Source organism: Nannospalax galili, unplaced genomic scaffold (genome assembly GCF_000622305.1).
Source record: "Nannospalax galili isolate Female #2095 unplaced genomic scaffold, S.galili_v1.0 scaffold996, whole genome shotgun sequence".
Classification (NCBI taxonomy): Eukaryota; Metazoa; Chordata; class Mammalia; order Rodentia; family Spalacidae; genus Nannospalax; species Nannospalax galili.
The window spans coordinates 1,051,704-1,073,594 of NW_008339436.1; the positions used below are offsets into that span (position 1 = coordinate 1,051,704).

Sequence of the window (21,891 nt, forward strand, 5' to 3'; positions counted from 1 at the left end):
GAGGACTCACTGTCCAAGGCAGTCAAGGAGGATGGGAAAGGACAGCTGAGGCACTAATATTGTACTCTTGAGCCATCTCTACTTCCTGTCATGGGCACACCCACCGGGTGGTCTAACAAGCATCTACCTCACAGGAGATGCTCAGAGTTGCTTTGTAAAGGCCAGGTGTTGACGTTAGGTTCTTCCTGAATTGCTCTCCATCTTATTTTTGGGGACAAGATCTCTCACTGAACCTAGAGCTTGCTGTTTCAGCTACACTGGCTAGTCAGCAAGTTCCAAGGATCCATCAGCCCTCCCCAACCCCTGTACCCCAGTTGGGAAGATATACACAACTACATGGATGCTGGGGATCCAAACTTCTACATGGATGGGGATCCAAGCTTCTACATGGACGCTGGGGATCTAAACTCAGGTCCTCACTGCTTAGAAAGCAAACACTTTACCCACTGAGCCATCTCCCCGGCCCACACAGTTGGTCGTCTTTATCTCCAGCTCAAACAAACCCAGCACATGATTGCAAGAACAATATGGACACATCTACCCATATCGTTCCTGGCTGCCTCCAGGCCACACTCTTGACTTCCTAACTTACCCCCCTGAATCTAAACATGAATGTGCTAGTGGGAGCCAAGGGCATCTGGATAGTAATGTCCTGACCTGGGAGTACAAGGCCATCTATCAGCCTAATTCAGATCAGTAGGGATATAGGAACTGGACACAGGGCTCTGGGGCAGATGCAGCCCCACACTGGCCCAGTAAAACCAGGACAGGCTCCTCAAGGCTTGCAAAGCTGACTTCTGCTGGCCAAGAAAGGAACTGCATGCAGCAACAAAGCCAAACACTGCCACCTTCTGGGAGTTTGTCAACTCTAGAGGTTTTGGAAAGTAGTCCCTTCTCACAGGCCAGACATAGGTCCACAACCTGGGGTAGCTGGAACCTTTATTCTAGTAAGAGGCAAGATGGCAGTTTGGTGGTACCAAGGAGATGGGGCACCCAGAGCTGCCTCTTCAGAGTTCAATCTCCAGACAGTGAGCACCAGAGTGTGCCCACAAACAGTATGCCTATTCCATCCAGGTCAGGAAACCCAATTCCGACTGTCCTCAGGTTCAGGCCATCCTAGGAGGATGAAGCTGCAGGTTTAGGTTTCTTTCCCTTGTGCTTGAAGTTGCGCAATGGGTTCTGGGTCTTCACCTTCTGCAAGGGCAGAGTCACAAGTTAGTTGGGGGAATCAGACAGAGGACTCCTATAGACAGAGTGGGCAGTGCTGGCACCTGGAAGGGTCCCTGTTCCAGAAGCCAGAAACTACTAGCTGCTGTGGACACTGTGGGGCTGGCCAGCAGAGAGCAGAAACAGGGCCAGCTGTGGCAATATCCGCAGCCCACAGCCCTACTCCTAGGAGCCCTATTCCCGTCCCACAGGCAAGGCACCTGGTGACAACAAAGGGCCAAAGTGGGAAGAGCCCTGCTGCTGTCCCAAGACTCCTAGGAGACATACCTTAACCTTCCTACAGGAGGGCAGCTTTTTCCGCTTCTTGCGAGTTTGAACCAGGCCACGAAGAGCAGCAGGGACTGAAAGAAATGCTGGGCCTCAGGAGCAGCCTCACCCGTTTCTAAGCTCCAGTCCCACCACCAACTCTACCCTGTCAGACCTGGTCCATGACTAGAAGGGATCCCAGGACTCCTGCAAGCCTTCCTTAGTGCTGCCCCACTCCTTTCTCCCTCCACAACTTCAGCATTCTCCAATCTGACCCAAGTGATGGCTGACAACATTCAATTATTATCACACATGTACAAGGACAGAAGACGGAAGTTAGCTCCCTGGACTTCCACTGTGTAACTCATCTCTATAGTGTTTAGATGTACTGCAGTTAACATGTAAAAGAAAGTGAACAAGGGGCTGGAGATGGCTCAGCAGTTAAGCAAACGAACTGCTCTTGCGGAGGATCCTGGTTCAAACCCCAGCACCCACATGGCGGCTCTGAAACTCCAGTTCAAGGGGATCTGACACCCTCTTCTGGCCCCCATAGGCATTGTCCTACACAGGTGCACTTACTTACATGCAGGCAATATACTCATACACTAAAAAATAATAAATAATATTTTTAAAATTCTAAATAAGAAAGTGAACAAGAAAAAAAGAGAGGCTAGGATGTAGCCCGGTAGCTCAGTGTACACAGCATAAAGAAGAGGGAAAGAAATATCTTTAAGGAAATGCAGTGAAAGTAATCTATAGGTGATTTATGTGCAGCTCTTCCACCACATCTGGCTTATGTGCAGCTCTTTAACTACAAATTCAGCAGCCTCCAGTGCTGCCCCCCAACCCTTCTTCCCGACTCTAAACTTCATGTGATCTTGGACCTAACCCTCACCACCACAGCCATCCCAACATGGCCATGCTAGGCGGTATCTGACCCTTTCCCCCTCTTCGGAGCTCTTCCAAACATCCCAGCTACACCCTCAGTAAATGACTTTGCTTCAGGCCAAGGTGAGTTCAGGCCCTGGCATTTCACACATGGATAAAGCCTGGGGCTTTCTCTGGCTCACTATTCATTGGGAACCTTCCTCTAGTATTATCATGCTTCATGCTCCCAGCTCTCCTGGGTCCTTTTTCACCACTTAGGCCCTGGTATGCCCATCCCTTACTTTCCTGTCACCTCTAAGGCTGCAATTTCACATGAGTGAGTTGGCTCCAATCCAAGCAGGTCAAATCATGAATGGCGCAGAGCCTGGACTCATTGCCCATAGTTACCTCCTCACCATGTTTCTCCTTTATGTTCATTGTAAACATAAAGCCATGAACACTCATTACCAAAAACACCCCATACTCTTTCAAATAAGAAAAGCTGCTACCCAGAGCTTGCATGAGATGAGAAGGGTCAGTCAGGCTGAACAGCCACCCCCTTCCTTCCACAGCTTTGTCTATTTCTGCCCTGAGCTATGTCTTCCTCATTTGTTCCTACCTACAAATCAGAGGCCTCGACCCTGACTCTGATACCTGCCAATCCAGAGTATTCTCCAGCACCTATGTGCCTCCTGCTGCCCAGGACCCTCCCTCAAACCTGTTCACCCTCTTTAGCACACAGGAAGTCAATCAATGGCTCATTTTTCCATTCAGTCAAGCCTTGGTGACGGTCTGATTCAAAGCCTGGATGTGCCACCAAATCTGCACAACCTCAGTTTTCTCAGCTCCACAATAGAGACAGCACAGCTACCCCGTAGGATGAGGCCAACAAGTCTACATGATCAAGCACACAATGCAGTTGTTTGTGTGCACACGGTGTGCTGCCTGGGTCTCTGGGTTCTGTCCTCCACTCACAGCTTCCCCAGCTCCATGCACAGAGCTTGGGAGAGCTTGACCAAGGAATGACCAAGGCCATTTCTCCCACATTCCTGACCCTCAGCAATACTCACCCAGGTAGTCAGGGACATTGCCCAGGTGAGGCTTCACCACTGCAGGGTGCAAGGGCAGATCATGGCGTAGCAGCTGGAGGTCCCTGGGGTTGTCTTCAAAATATGTCTGACAGGTAGAGAGAGCTCAAAGTTTAAAAGGCATGAGAAGTGCCACCATGAAGTTTGCCTACCACTTTGTTCCTTATCCTCTTTGCCAGCTGCAGACCCTCGACCAGCAAGACCAGGACAGGCTTCTCTCATATTTGCAAAGCTGATTTCTGCTAGCCAAATGAGACATTGCATGCAGCAGCAAAGGCATTCACTTTCTGGAAGTTTGTCAATTCTGGGGGTTTCAGAAAGTAGTCCCTACCCACAGGTCGAAGGTTCACAACCTGGGGCAGCTGGAACCTTTATTCACTGAGGCTAGGTCTTCTAAGTCTCATGGGAACAAGGATATCTATATCTGTTCTCTGTGCTTCAAAAAGCAGCACCCTGTACTGGCTCTCCATCAGCACTGACAGCATCCTCACTCTTCTCTATGTGTGTGTAACCTTCAGGTATGGCCTGTACATTCTAAGGCCCCTGGTATGGACCCACAGGGCTTTCATCTTTTGGCTCCCTAATAGTTTTGTAATAAATGGAAGACTGTGTACACTCCTTGTATGCTTATGGGCTGAGACCTTGAAATTGTGACCAATATCAAGTGCTGACCATGAGGCTGTGTTAACTGTCCTCCTAGCTGAACAGCTAGCTTTCTTCAATGGCTCTTAGCTGGCTTCCTCTCTCTCCCTGCCAAATGCCAGCAAACTGTCCAGCTCTCTGTTTTTCACTGCTCAAGCTCAGCCAGTCTCCAAAATGGATAGTCTCCCAAGTTTGCCCTCCCATCCCCTCACCTTGAGCTTCTCTGAATGTAGAAGCTCTTCCTTGATCTCCTTCAATCTCGCCTCCCGAATGGCCTGTTTAGTCACTGAACGCATGGCATCCTGTGGGTAGACTAGAGGTTAGACAGCCTTACAGCTGAGTGCTCAGCAATAGGGTACAATCCTTGGGGCATAGCCCATTCCAACCATCCTTCCCCCCTCCACCCCACAGCAGAGAGCTCACCCTGCAGCGATATCGGAAGCCCTCGATCTCCTCCATCTGGAACTGGTAGGGAAGCAGGATAGGGGCCTCACCCTCTGGGGAGGAGGCAGCAGTAAGGACTGAGGACAGGGTCCATGCAAGACCTTCACTGGTAGCCTCCTGCTCCTCTTCTGAGATAAGGCCATAATCCAAGATGCCACTCAGCATCACTGTACTTGGGTCTCATGAGCAGTCCCAAGATGCTATCAACAAGGCTGTGTGTGTCTAGAGTTCTGTGTGCCATCATATCCCTCAGTCTCAGAATCCACTGCCCACTCTCCCCTCTTCTCTTCAAAGTGCTCTGGCCACAAGATTCTCCCCCTCACCCCATCATGATAATGGTTTTGGACTTCAGACCCAGGACATCAGAGTCAAGACAGAGCAGCGTGTCTAGTTAGTTCCTAACCATGAGGCAGCCAGTAGTGGCTTTGAACAAAAATATCCCAGTTGACTTATCTGCCACACAGCAAGACAATGAACAGTGGAGGAAGGGCCTTAATAGATAACTCAGGCTAGCTTCCAACTAGCAATATAGCCTAAGCTGACCTGGAACTCGCAATCTTCCTACCACAGCCTCCCAAGTACTGAGATTATATTGCTGACACAATACTTGGCACTACTGTGAAGGATATTTTTTTTCTTCTTCTAATAATATAAATAAAAAAATTCTCATCATGTATCCCAGGATCTCCTCAAACCCTCAACCATCCTACCCTACTATCCTGAGTTGTGTGATTACAGGTGTGCACCACCATACCTTGCACTATGGTGGGTTTGAAGACGTAATGGGAGAAGCCCTGCACCCAGACCCATGGAGCCAGGGCTCTTACCTCCACTGAGAAGCTCCTCCATCTTTCCCAAATGAGACTGTTCTGTGGGCAGAACAAAGGTCAAAACGATGCCTGGGTTGTTGGCTCGAGCTGTTCTGCAGTGGGAGAGGGTCAAGCATGCATCTCTGGCCTGTAGGCTCTGTCCAGATGAACTAGTCCTTCAGCATTCCCACCATCCAGGTACTTAGCCTACCACATTCCCATCCTCCTACCTGCCAGCTCGATGGATATAGGCCTCAGGAGTGGGAGGAAGATCAAAGTTGAGTACAGCAGATACATGGTGGAAGTCTATGCCCCGGGCCACACCAGCCTCTGAATCAGAGGCCCTGAGGAAACAACCCAGAGTCAGCCGGACACTTTTCCCCTGAAAAGGCATTCTCAAGTACAAGCTCCAAAACTTCTGAGCAAAGCTAAAAGACCCTGGTACACCAGACTGTTGGGCATTAGAATTATCCTAGGAATTGGGGTGTTACAGGATGGTCTGGAGCTCTGACATGAGGACAGACCCTTATCCTGACCTCAGCAGGGGGCAAGAGCAGAATACACTGCCCCACAAACCATCCCTGGGACAGTGAACTCTTCAAGCAGGCAGACAGACTAAAGGGCTTCCCTTTTCCCATCAGAAACACATTCTCTGCAGGTCACAGCCCCATGCCCAGGGCAGGCTGAAGTCCTCTCCTCTGTAAGAGAGCTCACACCAGTCACCCACACCTAGCCTAACACTTTGTGCTGTACATGCAAGTGCTTTTACCACCACCCTCCACTTCTCTATGTCTAGGTAGCTAAGTAAGGGCTCATGGGGCCATTTGATACAACCACTGGAACAAATGGCTAACCTGCTCTACACACTCTGGCTGCAGTCAGGCAAATGCTGAATAGAACTCTTCGGGATCCCCGAAAAAAAGATGTTGACTTACTTGTTTCCTTTGGACCCTTGGCCCCGCCGCTTGCCTTTGACTGGGGCCCCCAGCACTTCAGCATCTGTTGCTATGACACAGTCATAGAAGCCTTGGTTGAACTGTGAGATGATGTGGCACCTGCAGTTCAAGAGGAAAAGTCAATCTGGCAAAGCACCAGAGGCCCCTCCCTCCCAATCGCAGCATCAGCCTAACCATCATCCTTTCCTACTTTCTCCTCTTTATCTCTTTTGTCATCTTCACATTTGGGCCTCAGCTTTCTTAGTTGAAAATGGAGTAACAGTAGGTATTTCAGAGTTGTGAGAAGTAATCATCAGTCATGTTGAAAGCCTGCCCTCTAGCAAATGCTTAAGAAACAGAACAAGGGGCTGGGGGTCCAGTTCAGTGGCTGAGTGCTTGTCTAACATGCACAAGGCTCTGGGTTCAATCCCTAGCACTGCAAAGCAGGAAGGGAGGGGAGAAGGAATAAGGACAAGAAATGTGAAGGGCTCAAAGCTTTAACTCCAGCACTTGGGAAGCTGAGGCAGGAGGGTTGCTACAGGTTCAAGGCCAGTCTGGGCTACAGATAAAGACCCTACCTCTAAAAAGAAAGACTCAGAAACATCAACTGGGCTCCCTTTCCATGTTTGTTCTCAGCTTATCTTCACCAAGACATAGACCATGGCAAACCTGGAATGCAGAGGGAGTTCTCCATTGAGCACACAGGTGGGGATGCTAAACTGCTCCAGGAACAGACGGAGCCGGTAACTCCGCTCCAGAGTGTTGACAAAGAGCAACGACTTGCCCCGAATCAATGACAGCTTCAGCAGGGCATACAGCAGCAGGAATTTATCTTCTTCAGTCTCACAGACCACCTGAAACTGCTGTAACTGGTCTGGCCCTGGCAGCTGGGACTCCTGTAACTTGAGGGTAACCTGGGGAAAGGACAGGCCTGTGATCAGGAAAGAAAGAGAAGACAGAGATGCCGTGGCCACTGCCTCACTAGTCAAAGCACTCATATTTAGCACAGAACAAGCATATTTTCAAGGATCTCTGGTGTGCGAGCCAACCCCCACACATATACCCTACCCACACTGTTGCAACCTAAAAACTCAAAATGCCCTAACTGCTGTGGTATATGGAAACATAACCTACACATATGTTGTCTGTGTAGAACGGAGAGAAATAGGGAAAGGCAACAATACTCAGTAAGGAAACCCTACAAATCAGGTCGACTGAAGGTTAAAACTGATATAAGAAGAAAGACCAGGCATGGTGGCACAGGTCTTTAATCCCAGCACTCAGGAGGCAAAGGAAGGACTATCTCTGTGAGTTCGAGGCCAACCTGGTCTACAAAGTGAGTTCTAGGGCAATCAGAGCTACATATTAAGACCCTGTCTCAAAATAAAATAAAATGTATATAAGAGAATTTTGGTCTTAGAATTTTAGCTCCCATGGGGGACACAGTAACTCCTAGTAAGGCTTCTAGGCAAAGCACACTTTAGACTGGGGTACCTAGAAATATATAATGACTAAGTGACTTCCTTTTGGTCCTTAAGAGCCAGGGATGTCACATCCAGTGACAATGGTCCAACCCCAAACACCAAAGGTTTCCTCTGAGAAGGAAGACCAAGCCTCTGAGTGTTCCAGTCCCCAGCTCTCTAAGTACTCCCTCAGCACCCCTTACCGGATTATGTAGTACCAGCTCCTTTAGTGCTTGTACATCCTCATTAAAAGTAGCGGACATGAGAAATGCCTGGTAAATCCGAGGCAAGTGACTGAAAGAAAACAGAGCCTGATCAGACTCCACCTCCAGCCATCCCACTCCAATCCAAAGTCTGGACTCACAGAGGTTTCCACTACCAACCACTCCCATTTTTTCCTTACCAGAGAAGACTCTTGAGCTCTTCCTCAAAGCCAAAGGAAAAAATAAGATCAGCTTCATCTACCACCAGCAACTCTAGGGAGTCACGAAGTTTCAAATTGTCCTGCTGCAGGTGATTTAATATGCGGGATGGGGTCCCCACCACAACATCTGGCTTCTCCATCAACACAGCTCTGCAAGTGGCAACTTATCAGTAGCATGAACAATTTAGCAGCCAGAGTCTGCCCACTCTCTTGCTATTCACAAAACCAACCCTTTGTCTTTACCTAGCTTCATTTCCTTAGAACCAAGCAGCCTTCACCCACCTCTGAGAAGCTGGGTCTTCAGCAGCTGAGACATTAGCCACTCGAACATCCCGAGAACAGTAAGCAGTAAGCTGCTGAATCATGGACTGAGCCTGCCGGGCCAGCTCCTTAGTAGGGACAAGAACAAGGCCTCTCACAGCCTGTTCTACTACAGGACCTGTCTGTAAGAGCGTGAATTAAAGACGGCAGCCAAAAGTCCATAAAGCCAGGAACATTCACTGCAATACAACCACCTAGCTGTGTTATGATAAACCCTTAATTCTGTCCACCTCAGAACATGGAATGAAGGGCTTTCCCCAGTCACTGCTACAGTTTTGAAGATTTACTAGATATGAAGTCAGACATGATAATTTTCTAAATAGAAAAGGAAGATGTGCACCCTCATAAAAAGAAGAGTAATGGGGCTGGAGACATGGCTCATCAGTTAAGAGCATTGGCTGCACTTGCAGAGGACCCAGGTTCAATTCCCAGCACCCACATGGCAGCTAACAACCATCCATGAACTCCAGGTCCAGGGAATTCAATGCCCTCTTCTGACCTCTGAGGGCACTGTACAACATAACACAGGTGCACTTACATACATGCAGGCATAACACTCATACACAGTAAATAAAATATTCTTCTTTTAAAAAAGAAAAGTAAGGCTACAGAGATAGCTCAACAGTTCAGAGTACTGACTGCTCTTGCAGAGGACCCCGGTTCAAACCCCAGCACCCACATGGCGGCTAACAACCGTCCCTAATTACAGTTCCAGGGAATCCACCCTCTTCTGGGCTCCGAGGGCATTGCACGACACGGGTGCACTTACATACATGCAGGCACAACACTCATACACATAAAATAAATAAGTAAAAATTTTTAAAAAAGAAAAAGAGATTTGCTCAAGACTACATCAAGGTTGGTGGCAGTGGTAGCAAGACCTGGGTTAGACCAGGAAACCTGAACTCCAGACCAGAGTTTATGCCACAACAGGACCGGGTTCTCTCGGGCAAGCCTACATGGGTAAGAAGTCAGGGGAAACTGTGCACAGACTGAACTTCCCGCCCGGGCCTTTGGGGCTTCCCTCCTCATTCCCAGGGGTCGTCTCGGCACCCACCGCCTTCTTGTGGAGCAGCAGCTGCAGCATCGGAAGAGCATAAGCTGCCGTCTTCCCGGAGCCTGTGCGGGCTCGGGCCAGGAGGTCCTTCCCCTCCAGGGCCAGCGGTATGGCCTTTTCCTGGATCAGCGTAGGTTGCGACCAGCCCAAGTCAGCGACGGCCTAAGAGAGAGGAGGATGCGGCTCAGGCGGCGGGGAGGGCGGCGGCTCCCCGGCTCCCGGGCTCCCCAGCCTTTCCCCATACCTGTAGGAGCCGGGGATCCAGGCCCATGTGTTCAAAGCCCAACGCTTCTGGCTCCTCCATGGCGCGCCTCTGAACTGACAGCGAGCATGCGTGGGGGGTGGGGCAAGTCGACAGCCAATCAGCTCCGGAAGGGATGTCACTTCCCGGAAGTTCTGGCTTAGGATTCCGGTGTTCCGGCTAGGCTGTGCGGCTGCGCAGTGTGTGGGCATCCTGGTGGAGGCGGTCCCTGAGCGCAGTCAAGCTCCATGGTAACGGCACCGCCTCCCACGCCCTCCTCGGGGTAGCGCTGGCAGTACTTTGCATGCTTGATTAGTGTTAGGATGGGACCAAGGTGTGGCTAAGAGGAGAGCGAGGCCCGTTTGAGAGCCCCAGGAAAGGGGCTGCAAGGTTGCAGTCTTCGGAGTCGGAGTGCTCAGGCACCTGCACAGAGGCTGGGTGCTGTGGGTGACAAGTCTGACGCCAGTCTCACTAGGCAGAATCCAGCCATCAGACTTCAGACCTTTAAGATAAGTGTTAGACCACAGCCCATCTAGCTGTTGTGAGAAGCCTCACAATCTGGCCACAGGGCCGGGCAAACTTGATCCTTTCACAGCTCACAAGAGCCGGGTACCCCTTACTCCTTCTTGGGACCCGACTTTTCCAAATTAACAAACCCCAAATGGAGAAGGGCTGTGGAGAGACCCTTGGGCATTCCAAGTCGGTCTATTGTTCTTCCAGACTCTCCCTTACCCAGAAATGTCCTTGGGATCTTTTAAACACTTGCTTCAGCCAGAAATACAAGAAAGCGTATCTTCAAATTTAGGTGATGTTAGCCGACCTTGGGCCAATTTCCTCTGGGCACCATAGCTCCCCCAACCCACTCCCCACCTTTACTCCATCACAAGGAACCTTAAAATAACTCTGCTCTCTCTAAGCAGGTTAGTCTCACCCTGTCTGGCTTTGCCTGAAGGTTGTTCAGTCTCTTTCTCCAGAACTCTGTTCCTCCCCCAAACCTAGCAAGTTTGTTGTTTTAATCCACTTTGGTAATTTGTTAAGGCAATAATAGGAAACATACAGGTGGTGATCAAAAGGGGCTTACTTACTTAGAGACAGCTTATTAAGAAAGGGAAAACAAGCTGGGTGTGGTAGTCCCCACCTTTAATCCCAGCACTTGGGAGGCAGAGGCAGGCAGGCAGGCAGGTGGACAACTCTGAGTTTGAGGCCAGCCTGGTCCACATAGTGAGTTCCGGGTCAGCTGGAACTACAGAAAGACCCCGTCTCAAAAAAACCAAAAAAAAAAAAAAAAAAAAGGCATAGTAGCGATGCCTTTAATCTCAGCACTCAGGAGACAAAGACATGTGGATCTCTGTGAGAACTGAGGCCAACATGGTCTACATAGTGAGTTCCAGGCCAGCTGGGGCTATAGGAAGACTGTCTCAAAACAAAAATAAAGGGAAAGCACTCCTGAAAATGGAAATGGGCTTCTGAGTTGAAGGATAAGGCAAAAAAAAAAAAAAAAAAAAAAAAAAAAAAAAGGGTCTTTTAAAGTGGAATGGCTTGGGATAGAGCACTTGCCTAGCATGTGTGATGTTTTAGGTTCTATCCCCATCCACTAGCAAGCCAGAAGAAAACTGAAGACATAAGCTGAAGGGAAGACTCAACCTACTGTTCCTGGCTTTGAAAACCAGGATACAAGACTTAACTGCAAAAGGCAAGGAAATGATTTATTCCCTTAAGTCACAAGACTGTGATTACATTAGGTTCATCCAGATGACCAGAATATCTCATTTTACAGTCATCTGATTAGCAACCTTAATTCTTTGCTATGTCAGGTGACATCTCACAAGTCTCAGCCATTAGGATATGGATACTTGGAGGCGCGGTCAGTTTTCTAACATATTGCCCAAATAGAAACTGCCTGAATCAGACTGTACTTGAGTGCTGCCCAGAATCTGTTAAGTTTCCATGAGGGGAAGGGGGTGATTAGCATGAGAAACCCTACTTGCTGACATGCTCTACTGTGTCAAGTGTTGGACACACCTGTCAATGCCTGGCCCAGCCTTTTCTAACCTGTTCCAGCCTCTGCTTTGCTGGCTAGATTTCTTGAAATAGTGACAGAACACAAACATGTTCCTTCTCAAGAGCCTCATGCTAGGGGCCTACATATCTGTCATTCAAAGGACATATTATTTGTGGCCATGTAGCACAAGCCTATAATCCCAGCATTTGGAGGCAGAGTCAAGTGGATCTTTGAGTTCAAGGCTAACCTGGGCCACATATGGGGAGTGTCTCAAAAATGAACACATACATACACATACAAATTCACTTCCTCTGTTAATTCTAACCTGAAGAAAATGAAAGCACTCTTTTAAGTACCTGAAGCATTTTTCTGATGGTTAAGTAACCATCCAGAATTAGACAAAGTAGATATGTAGAACTTTGAAAAATAATTTCTTTGCCCTCCCCTTTACAAACTTTATTCAAATATCCCAATGTTAAATAAGCTAGGTGTGCTAGCACACACCTTTAATCCCAGCATTTGGGAGGCAGAGGCAAGTAGATCTCTGTGAGATCAAGGTTAGCCTGGTCTACATAGTGAGTTCCAGGCCAGCTGGGGCTTCAGGAAGATCCTGTCTCAAAAAGACCAAAAATAAAAAATGAAAACTACAGAACCAAACTGCATATACTTAAGTGTAAAACAGGTTCACATATGGAATAGGAAGGACACAAAGAGAAGTAGCAAGGGAAGAATTTAGTTCTGTTGGTCAGAAATTTAATAAATATTCCATATAAATAAAACTTTGAAATAAAATAATCAAGAATGGATAACTAATGGTTTGAGGTTTTATACAGAGGGGATGAGGAAAAGTATACTTAGAGCTGTTTGAGTTCATGAGTCAAGGCTAAGAAAGTAAGTTCTAATTTCCTCAGTTCCTTACTGACATGCTGTCTAATTGGGTGACCTTCCAGAATGGTTAAGCAACCACTCCATCCACTTCCAGGCCAGGCCTTAGCATATGTGCCCACTGAAGTCTATTCCAGTTCCTACCACGATAATCCAGGCCAGTAACCCACCCACCCTTCCTTCCTTCCTTCCTTTCCTTCCTTCCTCTTTCCTTCCTTTCTTCCTTTCCTTCCTTCCTTTCTTCCTTCTTTTTCCTTTTTTTTTTTTGCCTCCCCTCTGCCCAGAATCTTTTCTTTCATGTGAAACACAGCTACTACAATATCTTTTATTTCATTGGAAAAAAAATTGTATAAAGAACCAAAATCTGGTTCCCTTGAAGAAAACATTTACCACAGCTTAAGTACAAATTGAGGGGAGAGTGCACCACCCTGTATTAATTCTGTGGCTATCCTGCCTGATTCTGTGACCCTGTGGGATTAGAATCACAGGGATCCAGGAGAACCTTACTTGGCCTTCTAACATGGCTTGAGAGCAACTATAACACATGCTTTCTGGCCCACAGACTGCTGAAATCATGAGCACTGCATGTCAGTCATTAAAATGTAAATAAACAGAGTGCACAAGGTCTGGATTAGTGTTTTCAGCTAGTTACAGGCAGTGACAATCAGGAAGGAAAATATATGATTTATCAAAAAATAGTTCTAATATATAGAAAAACATCTCATCCTCCAGGGCCAAGACCTGCCCCTTATTTATATTCACATTCACAAAGACATTGATGGACTCCAGGAGTGACCTGGAGGCAGTATGGCAGGGCCTCCTCCATGGGGCATGCCAGTTGCCTACTGCATAAGCAAACAGAAAACAGAAGGGTATTTGCTTATTTCTTAGCAAACAGAGGAGAATCACTGGAGGCAAAAAAAAAAAAAAAAAAATGACTTGATCTTGGGTTAATTCCAACTTTTCCCAAGCCCTAGACAGATTCTGAAAGGTCAGACCAATGTCTTGTTTCTTGGAGAACTTGGGTTACACATAGCTGATCTGAATGGCTTGTTGCCATGATACCAAGGTGACACATTCTTTTTCATTTTCCCCCCTCAAAATCCAGGTGGACAAGGGGTTGGGTGGGGAAAATACCAAATAATTGAGGTAAAAAGGAAAGGCTATATGGCAATGGTCCTACACCAGCTTCTTGGCCTCAAAGAAGCTCTTAAGGTGACGCATCTGCCAGATGCCAGTGAGGATGAGGATGACAGTCTGGGCAATGGACCACCACAGGACTCTCTGGTTGGTACTCTCGCTGGTCAGACGGAAGCGTTCTTCACGATACTGTATGGGATGGCAGACAAAGGGTTAAATGGGTAGAAGAACAAAACTTAATTCCCAGACCAAATACTTCTGAAATAACCACCTGTAATTCCATTAGGTGGTTACAGTCTTCCCCACTGAGACTGCCCCCATGGAAGGAAAATGGTCTTCCTCCACAACCATCTCCATTCAGATTAAAATCATGCTTGACCATTTCAAATAAAGAGCCCATGGAAAAGGAACAGGCAATGGCTATTACTAGATTGTAAGCTATTTTCTGTTAGACTGTTTCATACAACTTAGAAATAACAACCTAAGCCGAGCATGGTGGCGCATGCCTATAGTCCCAGCACTTGGGAGGCAGAGGCAGGTGATATCAAGGTTAGTCTGGCCTATATAGTGATTACAGGCCAGCGGGGGCTACAGGGAGACCCTTTCTCAAAAAAAAAAAAAAAAAAAAAAAAAGAAATAACAACCTAAAGCAAAATGGTGTCTATACATATAACAGAGTATTATTCAACCTTAAAAAGGGAGTTCTGGGGTTGAAAAATACAATTTAGCAGTAGAGTGCTTCCCTAGCATGTATGATGCCCTATGTTCAACTTTTAGCACTGTAAAATTAAAAGGAGAGTTCCAACACACTAAAGAGAGATGAACCTTGGACACATTATGCTAAAGAAAATAAGACAGTTACAAAAGGAAGAAGTTCATGTAAGTGAGTTAGTTAGAATAGTCATGATCACAGGCAAAAAAGGGAACACAGGCAACAAGGGAAGTGGGGAGTTAAGTGTTTAAGATTAATCAGGATCTCGCCGGGTGTGGTGGTGTGCACCTTTAATCCCAGCCCTTGGGAGGCAGAGGCAGGTGGATCTCTGCGAGATCGAGGCCACCCTAGTTCACATTGTGACTTCCAGGTAGGCTGTGACTAAAGAGACCCTGTCAAAAAACAGCCAACAAAAAGACAAAAAAAAAAAAAAAATTAATCAGGATCATAGACAAAACACAGAACTCAACTAGGGATGTGGAATGTTCAATGGGTTCAGATTCTCTGGGAAAGTGAAAAGGTTCTGCAGATAGATGGTTCCAAAACAGTATGAGTCCAAATGCTGCAGAGCCACACACTTAGAAACAGTTAAAATGCTAAACTTTTATGTTGAATGTATTTCATCACAACGTGATGCACTGAAGGTGTGGCTCAATAGAGCCTAACATGCAGATGAGAATCTGGGTTCATCTCTCAGCACCACAGACACACATTTTTAAAAGGTGAGAAAAACTCACCCATCTAGACCTCTCATTCCGTTTTCTGAAAAGCAGGGAAGGTCCCAAGCAGAAACTCAAGTAGGCACAGTGGGTATAAAGGTCAACTGCTGTGCCCAAGTACAAGAAGATATACGCCCTTACCCTCTGGTAATCCTGCTCCTTCTGGATCTGTTCCACCTGATCAAGCAGCTGGCGGGCCCTGAGCTGCAGCTCTGTTAGCTTGTCCTTAGCAGCAATCTCAGGGTAGTTATTGGCATGCTCCCCAACCTGGATGTCCAGGTGCACACGCTACAAGGAAACAGGATATGTGAATGGGGTGCCTCCCACGGGTTACAGACCCCACTGTTGTCTCCGGCTCTGAGGCAGCAGAGCCAACACTGGTCTCGCCAATTCTGACTGCCCATATATCAAACTTTGGAATCAAGTTAGAAACTCAAGGCCTGAGGCAGAGAAATCTTCTTACCAGTTTGCCTCCAGCGAAGAGTGCCATCCTAGTGGAGTTGGAGTGCAGGCAGATCTGGTGGTCACCCGGTGTGTGGGAGGTGAACGTGAAGCGGCCCTCGGAACCGTACTGCCGGGACATTACCACCTGCAATACACATCAGGCCCCAACTCTTCAATGACCTCTCAAAATGCAAACTCCCGGAGCCTGCCTGTTCTCAGGACCAAGGCGGAGCTGCACATGCCATAGAAACACTGGTGAACAGGTGACATCCGCTGGAGCCCCCCCCAACCCCCGGCGGATAGCCTTACCTTGCCATCCGGGTCCTTCACCTCCACGTGCATGCCCAGGCCAGGGGTCGAAGGCAGGAAGACCTCCTTCTGCTTGTCCCACATTTGGGTTCTATAGTTGCCTGCAGAGCAGACAGACAGTCATAATCTGGCCCTGGACCAGTGGACCCGGAACACAGGGCAGGGGCCCCGGCGCCCTCAGGACACCCTCCGACCAGGTTTGGGAGACGATCTGGAGGGCTCGGAGAGGAGGGGCGCTCCCGAGAGCCAGGCGAAAACAATGGGCCTTTCCACCCTCAGCCCCCTGACCGATGACCATGGTCTCGTCGGGGAGTTCCTCGTTGAAGCAGCGCTTCTCCGTCTCGCCGATGTGGAAGTAGAGTCCTCGGGTACCCGCACCGCACAGGGCAAGCACCAGTAGCGCGAGTCGCACCATCGAGGGCCGACGCGGAGCTGGGACACCTGCCATCGTGCCTCAACCCAGACCATGCGCATGCGTGCGCACTGCTCAGCGTCTGCGCAGCCGCACTTGTGGGGAAAGGACGCCTGTGCAGTGTTGCCAGGTCCCGGCTCCCTTACCTAGCTCTGGGCACCTCCCTCAGGCTTCTGGCGTGACCTATTCTGCGCCTGCGCGTCTCCCGTGCAGCAGCGAGAGGAGCCCCCGCCCCCGCGTTGCCCTAGTGACCCGGTGCCGCCAGAGAAGGCACCTGTGCAGTGAAGCTGCCTGGAGCCGCTAGCGCACAATGCAATGCTTTAAAAGCCCTTGCCACGCCCCGCAAGAGCTGCATCTCTAGGGGTTGCTAAGGCGACCTTGTGAATTTGGGCTCTGCTAATACCTGAGATGCTTGGCACTTAGCCGAGCTGAGCAGTTCTGAACGCCTGAACCATGAGTTCGTGGGGGCTCCTACCGTGAGTTCTCCGTGTCTTCAGTGCTCTAAGCAAAGTAACCCCTTTTCGTGAGCACTCTAGAAAGTAACATGTTAGGTCGGTTTCATCGGTTACAGTTTGCCAAGTAGTGCTGACAAAGACAGGCGGTTTTATGTTTTGGTTGTTTTTGGACAAGGTCTCGATATCCCAGTTTGGCCTGAAACTTGCTTTGTAGCTGAGAAAGACCTTGAACTTCTCCTGCCTCCACCTCCTGAGCATGTTTGTGCTTGGGGTGGGAATGCAGGACTACCTACATACTAGGCAAGCACTCTCCCCCAGCCCAAACCAGCTTCCTTTAGATTACTAATATTCTCAGGAGAGAGAGAGAGAGAGAGAGAGAGAGAGAGAGAGAGAGAGAGAGAACCCAAATCCCACAGTAACAGCAACAGCAACCACAATAACAAAAGCCATAATCAGAAACTGAGGTTAGTAACAGCAACAGCAACCACAATAACAAAAGCCAAATCAGAAACTGAGGTTATAGAAGATAGGTGTTGTCCTGTGGTCAAAGAACACCTGTGTTTTCCAGTAAGCACTCAGAGTAACACACTGGGAAAGGCATGGGAAATAAATGGGTGATTAAAGATAAAGTTCTGCATGCACATTCCCCCATCAGGATCATGACCTTGCCTTGTCGCTATGAAATGACACAAGGTGTATATAGCATATATAATCTATGTGTTATGTGTTATATATAATCATATTTGAATGGAGGCATGTGCCTACATGCTTTGGTGTCTCAAGAATGTGGTGTTGAGGCAGTATAGGGAGAAATGATCACCTTTGATTTTATTCACCTTTTAAAGTATTTTTACAATATAAAGTGCATTTCCATCTGAAAATAAAGGAAAAGGAAAAAAAAATTAAAGAACCAAAAATATTTAAATTTTCACTCATCCTCCACTCTTGGGCTGGGAATTCATTAGGCAGTGGAACTAAGTTCTGGGCTGTCACTGGAGCCCCTGATAACTGGCAAGGGAGTCCGGGCCCCACCGGGCACTGAGCTCACAGCCATCTTCCATGTAGATCACTGACCGGGATAGCTGTCTGGCCTTACCACGCAGCTTATCAACATGTAGGATGTTTCTGTGGGCAGGGGCCAAACAGTCCTTTTAAAGCGGGTGTGTGGGTGCCTAGCAGGGAGGAAGCACTGGTTAATGCAGGGAAAGAACTTGAGTTTGGAGGAGTGGAACAATGAGAGCGTTCTTCTGATCCAGTTCAAAGGTGGCCACAGTAGTGGATGAAGCAAAGTATCTGACAGGGAGTTTGTATTATTTTATATCAGACAAGCTGCATTTTAAGGCAAAGCTCTTGCTTTTTGTTTTTGTTTTGTTTTGTTTTGCTTTAATGAGTGACAGGGCCTTGCTCTTTCACCTAGGCTGATCTGGGATTGGCAATCCTTCTGTCTCAGCATCTGGAGTAGCTGAGAGCACAGCATCCATCACCCAGGTAAGGCAGAGCTCACTTCCTGAGTCATTCAGAAGCTGCTGGGACCTACCAACCAATTGGGAACAAGGTTGAGATGACCACTGTCCTCAGGGAGGTGACAGTTGCATTGAGGGGATGGATGGCTCTTGGGAAACCAAACCAACAGAGTGTCCATGGCAGCCATGGCCCTGAAGGAAGTCCTCTGGGCTGTGCAGAGAGAGAGACTGTGGATGGTGCCACTCCTAGGCAAGTGGTCCTGTATTGTATAAGAAAGCAGGTTGAGCATGGGCCAGGGGGAGCAAGTCAGTAAGCAGTTCCTTCATGGCCTGTGCTTCAGCTCCTGCCTCCAGGTTCCTTCCCTGAGTTCCTACCTTGGACTCCATCAGTGTTGAACTGTGACCCAGGAGATGTAAGCCAAATAAACCCTTTCCTCCCCAAGTTGGTATTGGTCAGAGTGCTTTGTCACAGCAATTGAAAGCAAACTAGAACACATACAAAGCCAGGTGTGGTAGTGCACACCTCTAATCCCAGCACATGGAAGTTAGAGGCAGGCAGAGCTCTGTGAGATAAGGCCCAGCCTGGTCTATATAACAAGTTCCAAGCCAGCCAGGGTTACATAGTGAGACCCTGTCTCCAAAAAAAAAAATTGTTGGACAGATAAGATGACACCAGGAGATGCAGCAAGCAGGTTTATGTAGGCTGCAGCCTGGGCCAGAGGACTTAAGTTTCAAATCTGGACCTCAAAAGAAGGACACATTCATCCTTTATACCTTAGGCAGTGAGTTACAGTGAGAAGGAAACTCACATATAGTCTCAAAATTAGGCAAATTATTATAAATGTAGAAAACAAATGTTTAAAAAAATCCTCTCTCTGAAAATCATTGCAAAAGTCTTCATCTGAGACAAACAGAATTGAGGAAGTTTGATCAGGACACAAGGCCAGGGGTTCTAGCTAGCTGAGTTAGTGTTCTAGCTATAAACTTGTCAGCTGAAGATTTGCTGACAGAGACAGAGAAAAGAAGGCTTAAAATTCATGTTTTCCTTAAATACTCCATTTAGCTACATCAGAATTGCTACAAAAAGAAGGATGCAGCAGAGTTAAGGGAGTTCATAGAGGTAACAAGAGGCAGATGCGCAGAGCTAATACAGACGCAAAGAAAGTCACTTCAGTGGTCCTGTAAGATTAACTGAAACCATTTGCAGAGCTGTCGAAGACGTTAGAACTTGGCTACAGGGTCATGGAGTTCAGTACAACAGCAGCAGAAGAGGTGAGGGAAGCAGGAGAGATGGCTCAGTAATTAAGAGCACTTGCTGTTTGCAGAGGACCTCTGACACCCTCTTCTGGTCTCTGTGGGCATGCATTTGGTACACATATATACATACAGGCAAAACACTGATACACACACAAATCTTAAAAAGGATGGGGAAGAAAAAAAGGAAGGAATGGAGGGAGGGAGAGAAGAAATAATGAGATGCAGGATTGTGGCGGTAGCAGCCACAAGGCACAGGATCACCAGACTGTGGAGATAAGGTTCAGAACCAGGTCCTGATGGAATAAAAATCAATTTAGCAGTAGAGACCTAGCTGAGCTGAACTCTGAGGACTTTCTGGAGTTCTTTGTCTGCCTTGGTCAGGTGACAAGTTGACAGTCTCCATTGCTGTGTCAGGAGTCCTCGTCATGGGGTTCAGGTCGGGGCATTGTATCCTGGCTCGGTCTGGTATGCTTGTTAAGTTCTCAGGCTAGTTTTTCTGATATATTTCTTTAATGTGTATTTGTGTGTTACTGCATGTAAGTCCACCCAGGTTATGCAATGCCTGTGGAGGTCAAAAGAGGGTGTGGGATCCCTTGGAACTGGAGTTACAGATGGTTGTTAGCCACCATATGGGTGCTGGGAACTGAACCTGGTCCTCTGCAAGAGCAGCCAGTGCTCTCAACCACTGAGTCATCTCTCTCCAGCCCCCAATTATGATATAGTTTTAACACATCCATACATTCATATTGTCCCTATTTACTTTGGTAAGTTTATAGGAAGTACCTTTTTACATTTTAGGAATAAGTGTATATCAGTAGGTGCTTTATGGGTGGTGCTGGACAGGTAGTGGGGTCTGCATGCACAGTGAAATGCACTCATCCTACCTCTGTATTTGCCCTCAAGATGGAGCTAAACGCTGCTTGGAAAATGGAGTCACCCAGGGCAAGTCACAGCCCAAATCTATAGTTTTACACATATGGAGTAACTTACAGTCAGCTCCTTAAGAGCCTCCAAAACCTCTCTGAAGTCCAAGACTGCTTGACTTTAGGATGTTTGTAAGAAACTGGCAGTTTAGATTTTGACATAAACTCTTCTGACTTTTAGATCTAAGTATTTAGCTCAACTTTTATGTGATGGAATGAACAACAAAACACAATGGAGGCAAAGTTAAAAGCAATCGGGTAGGCCTGGCAATATGGCCAGCAGGTAATCCTGGGTGACCCGAGTTCGAGCCCCAGTATCCACAGTGAAAGGAGGAGCTGACTCCCAAAAGTTGTCTTCTGACCTCCAATCATACCTTATAGCACACATGCTATGGCATGCCTCCGCCCATACCTGCACACAATAATTATTTTTTGGTCTCTTTTTATTAATACTAATATTTAAGTGAAATAAAATAACCAGATGGACCATTCGTGATCTTTGTTTAAGTCCAACGAGGGATATGGTTGGGGTTTAAATTAGTTGACCTCTGTGGACTGCTGCCTTACAGTTTCTCTGTCTCTCCATTCTTTGCACAAAACAAAACCTACTAACAGAGCTGGTATAAAATGACACTGAAAATCTGGGAAAAGTATTTGTGATGTGTAAGATCATGGGCATACTTCCATTCCCTAGCAAGAGCAAACCACTTTTGTGTACAGAGGATGAAAGACTAAGAAGTGATTTATAGGGCATCATGGGTTAGCAAAGGCATGTCGGAATTTTTTTACAGGTTTTTTTTTTTTTTTTTTTGTCTTTTTGAGACAGGGTCTTCCTGTAGCCCCAGTTGTCCTGGAACTCACTATGTAGACCAGGCTGGCCTTGAACTCACAGGGATCCGCCTGCCTCACCCTGTCAAGTGCTGGGATTAAAGGCGTGCGCCACCACCAGTTTTGTTTTGTTTTTAATTAAAATTTTTTTCTTTTTTCTTTTTTTTTTTTTTGAGACAGGATCTCCCTGATGTACTGGAACTTCCTATGTAGACCTTGAATTCACAGAAATCCACCCACCTCTGCCTCCAGAGTGCTGGGATTAAAGATGTACACCACCAGGCCTAGCTATAATTTTTATTAAAGAGAATTTCTGTGCATAAAATTAGTGGGGGAAGGAGGTTGGCCTGCTCTGGGCCACTCTGCCAACAGTTTTGACCTGGGTTTCCACATTTTGAGTATAAATGCCAAGAAAGAATGCTTCTCCATCTTGTTTACACAATCAACCAACCACTATCTGCCAGCACACCAGAAGGTACAAAATGAACATTTATTTGTGCCAATAAAAAGTTTTACCTGTGATGGGACTGAAGAAATGGCTCATTGATTAAGAACACCGGCTGCTCTTGGAGAGGACC

The 21,891-nt window shown here is 47.4% G+C and overlaps 2 protein-coding genes across 2 annotated transcripts; both read right to left on the bottom strand.

Annotated features, from left to right (window-relative positions):
• Positions 1–907: 907 nt before the first annotated feature.
• Positions 908–9,884, bottom strand: Ddx56 (DEAD-box helicase 56). Its single transcript, XM_008834083.3, has 14 exons — positions 9,768–9,884; positions 9,524–9,685; positions 8,428–8,588; positions 8,125–8,295; positions 7,925–8,015; positions 6,928–7,172; positions 6,259–6,378; positions 5,554–5,667; positions 5,342–5,436; positions 4,494–4,567; positions 4,283–4,372; positions 3,411–3,516; positions 1,495–1,568; positions 908–1,194 (listed from the first exon to the last, which is right to left on the bottom strand). Exons 1-14 carry the CDS (start codon positions 9,825–9,827, stop codon positions 1,117–1,119), a joined length of 1,641 nt encoding a protein of 546 aa, XP_008832305.1. The 5' UTR covers positions 9,828–9,884; the 3' UTR covers positions 908–1,116.
• Positions 9,885–13,084: 3,200 nt separating this feature from the next.
• Positions 13,085–16,474, bottom strand: Tmed4 (transmembrane p24 trafficking protein 4). Its single transcript, XM_008834084.2, has 5 exons — positions 16,264–16,474; positions 15,976–16,076; positions 15,686–15,811; positions 15,364–15,510; positions 13,085–13,980 (listed from the first exon to the last, which is right to left on the bottom strand). Exons 1-5 carry the CDS (start codon positions 16,421–16,423, stop codon positions 13,831–13,833), a joined length of 684 nt encoding a protein of 227 aa, XP_008832306.1. The 5' UTR covers positions 16,424–16,474; the 3' UTR covers positions 13,085–13,830.
• Positions 16,475–21,891: the final 5,417 nt, after the last annotated feature.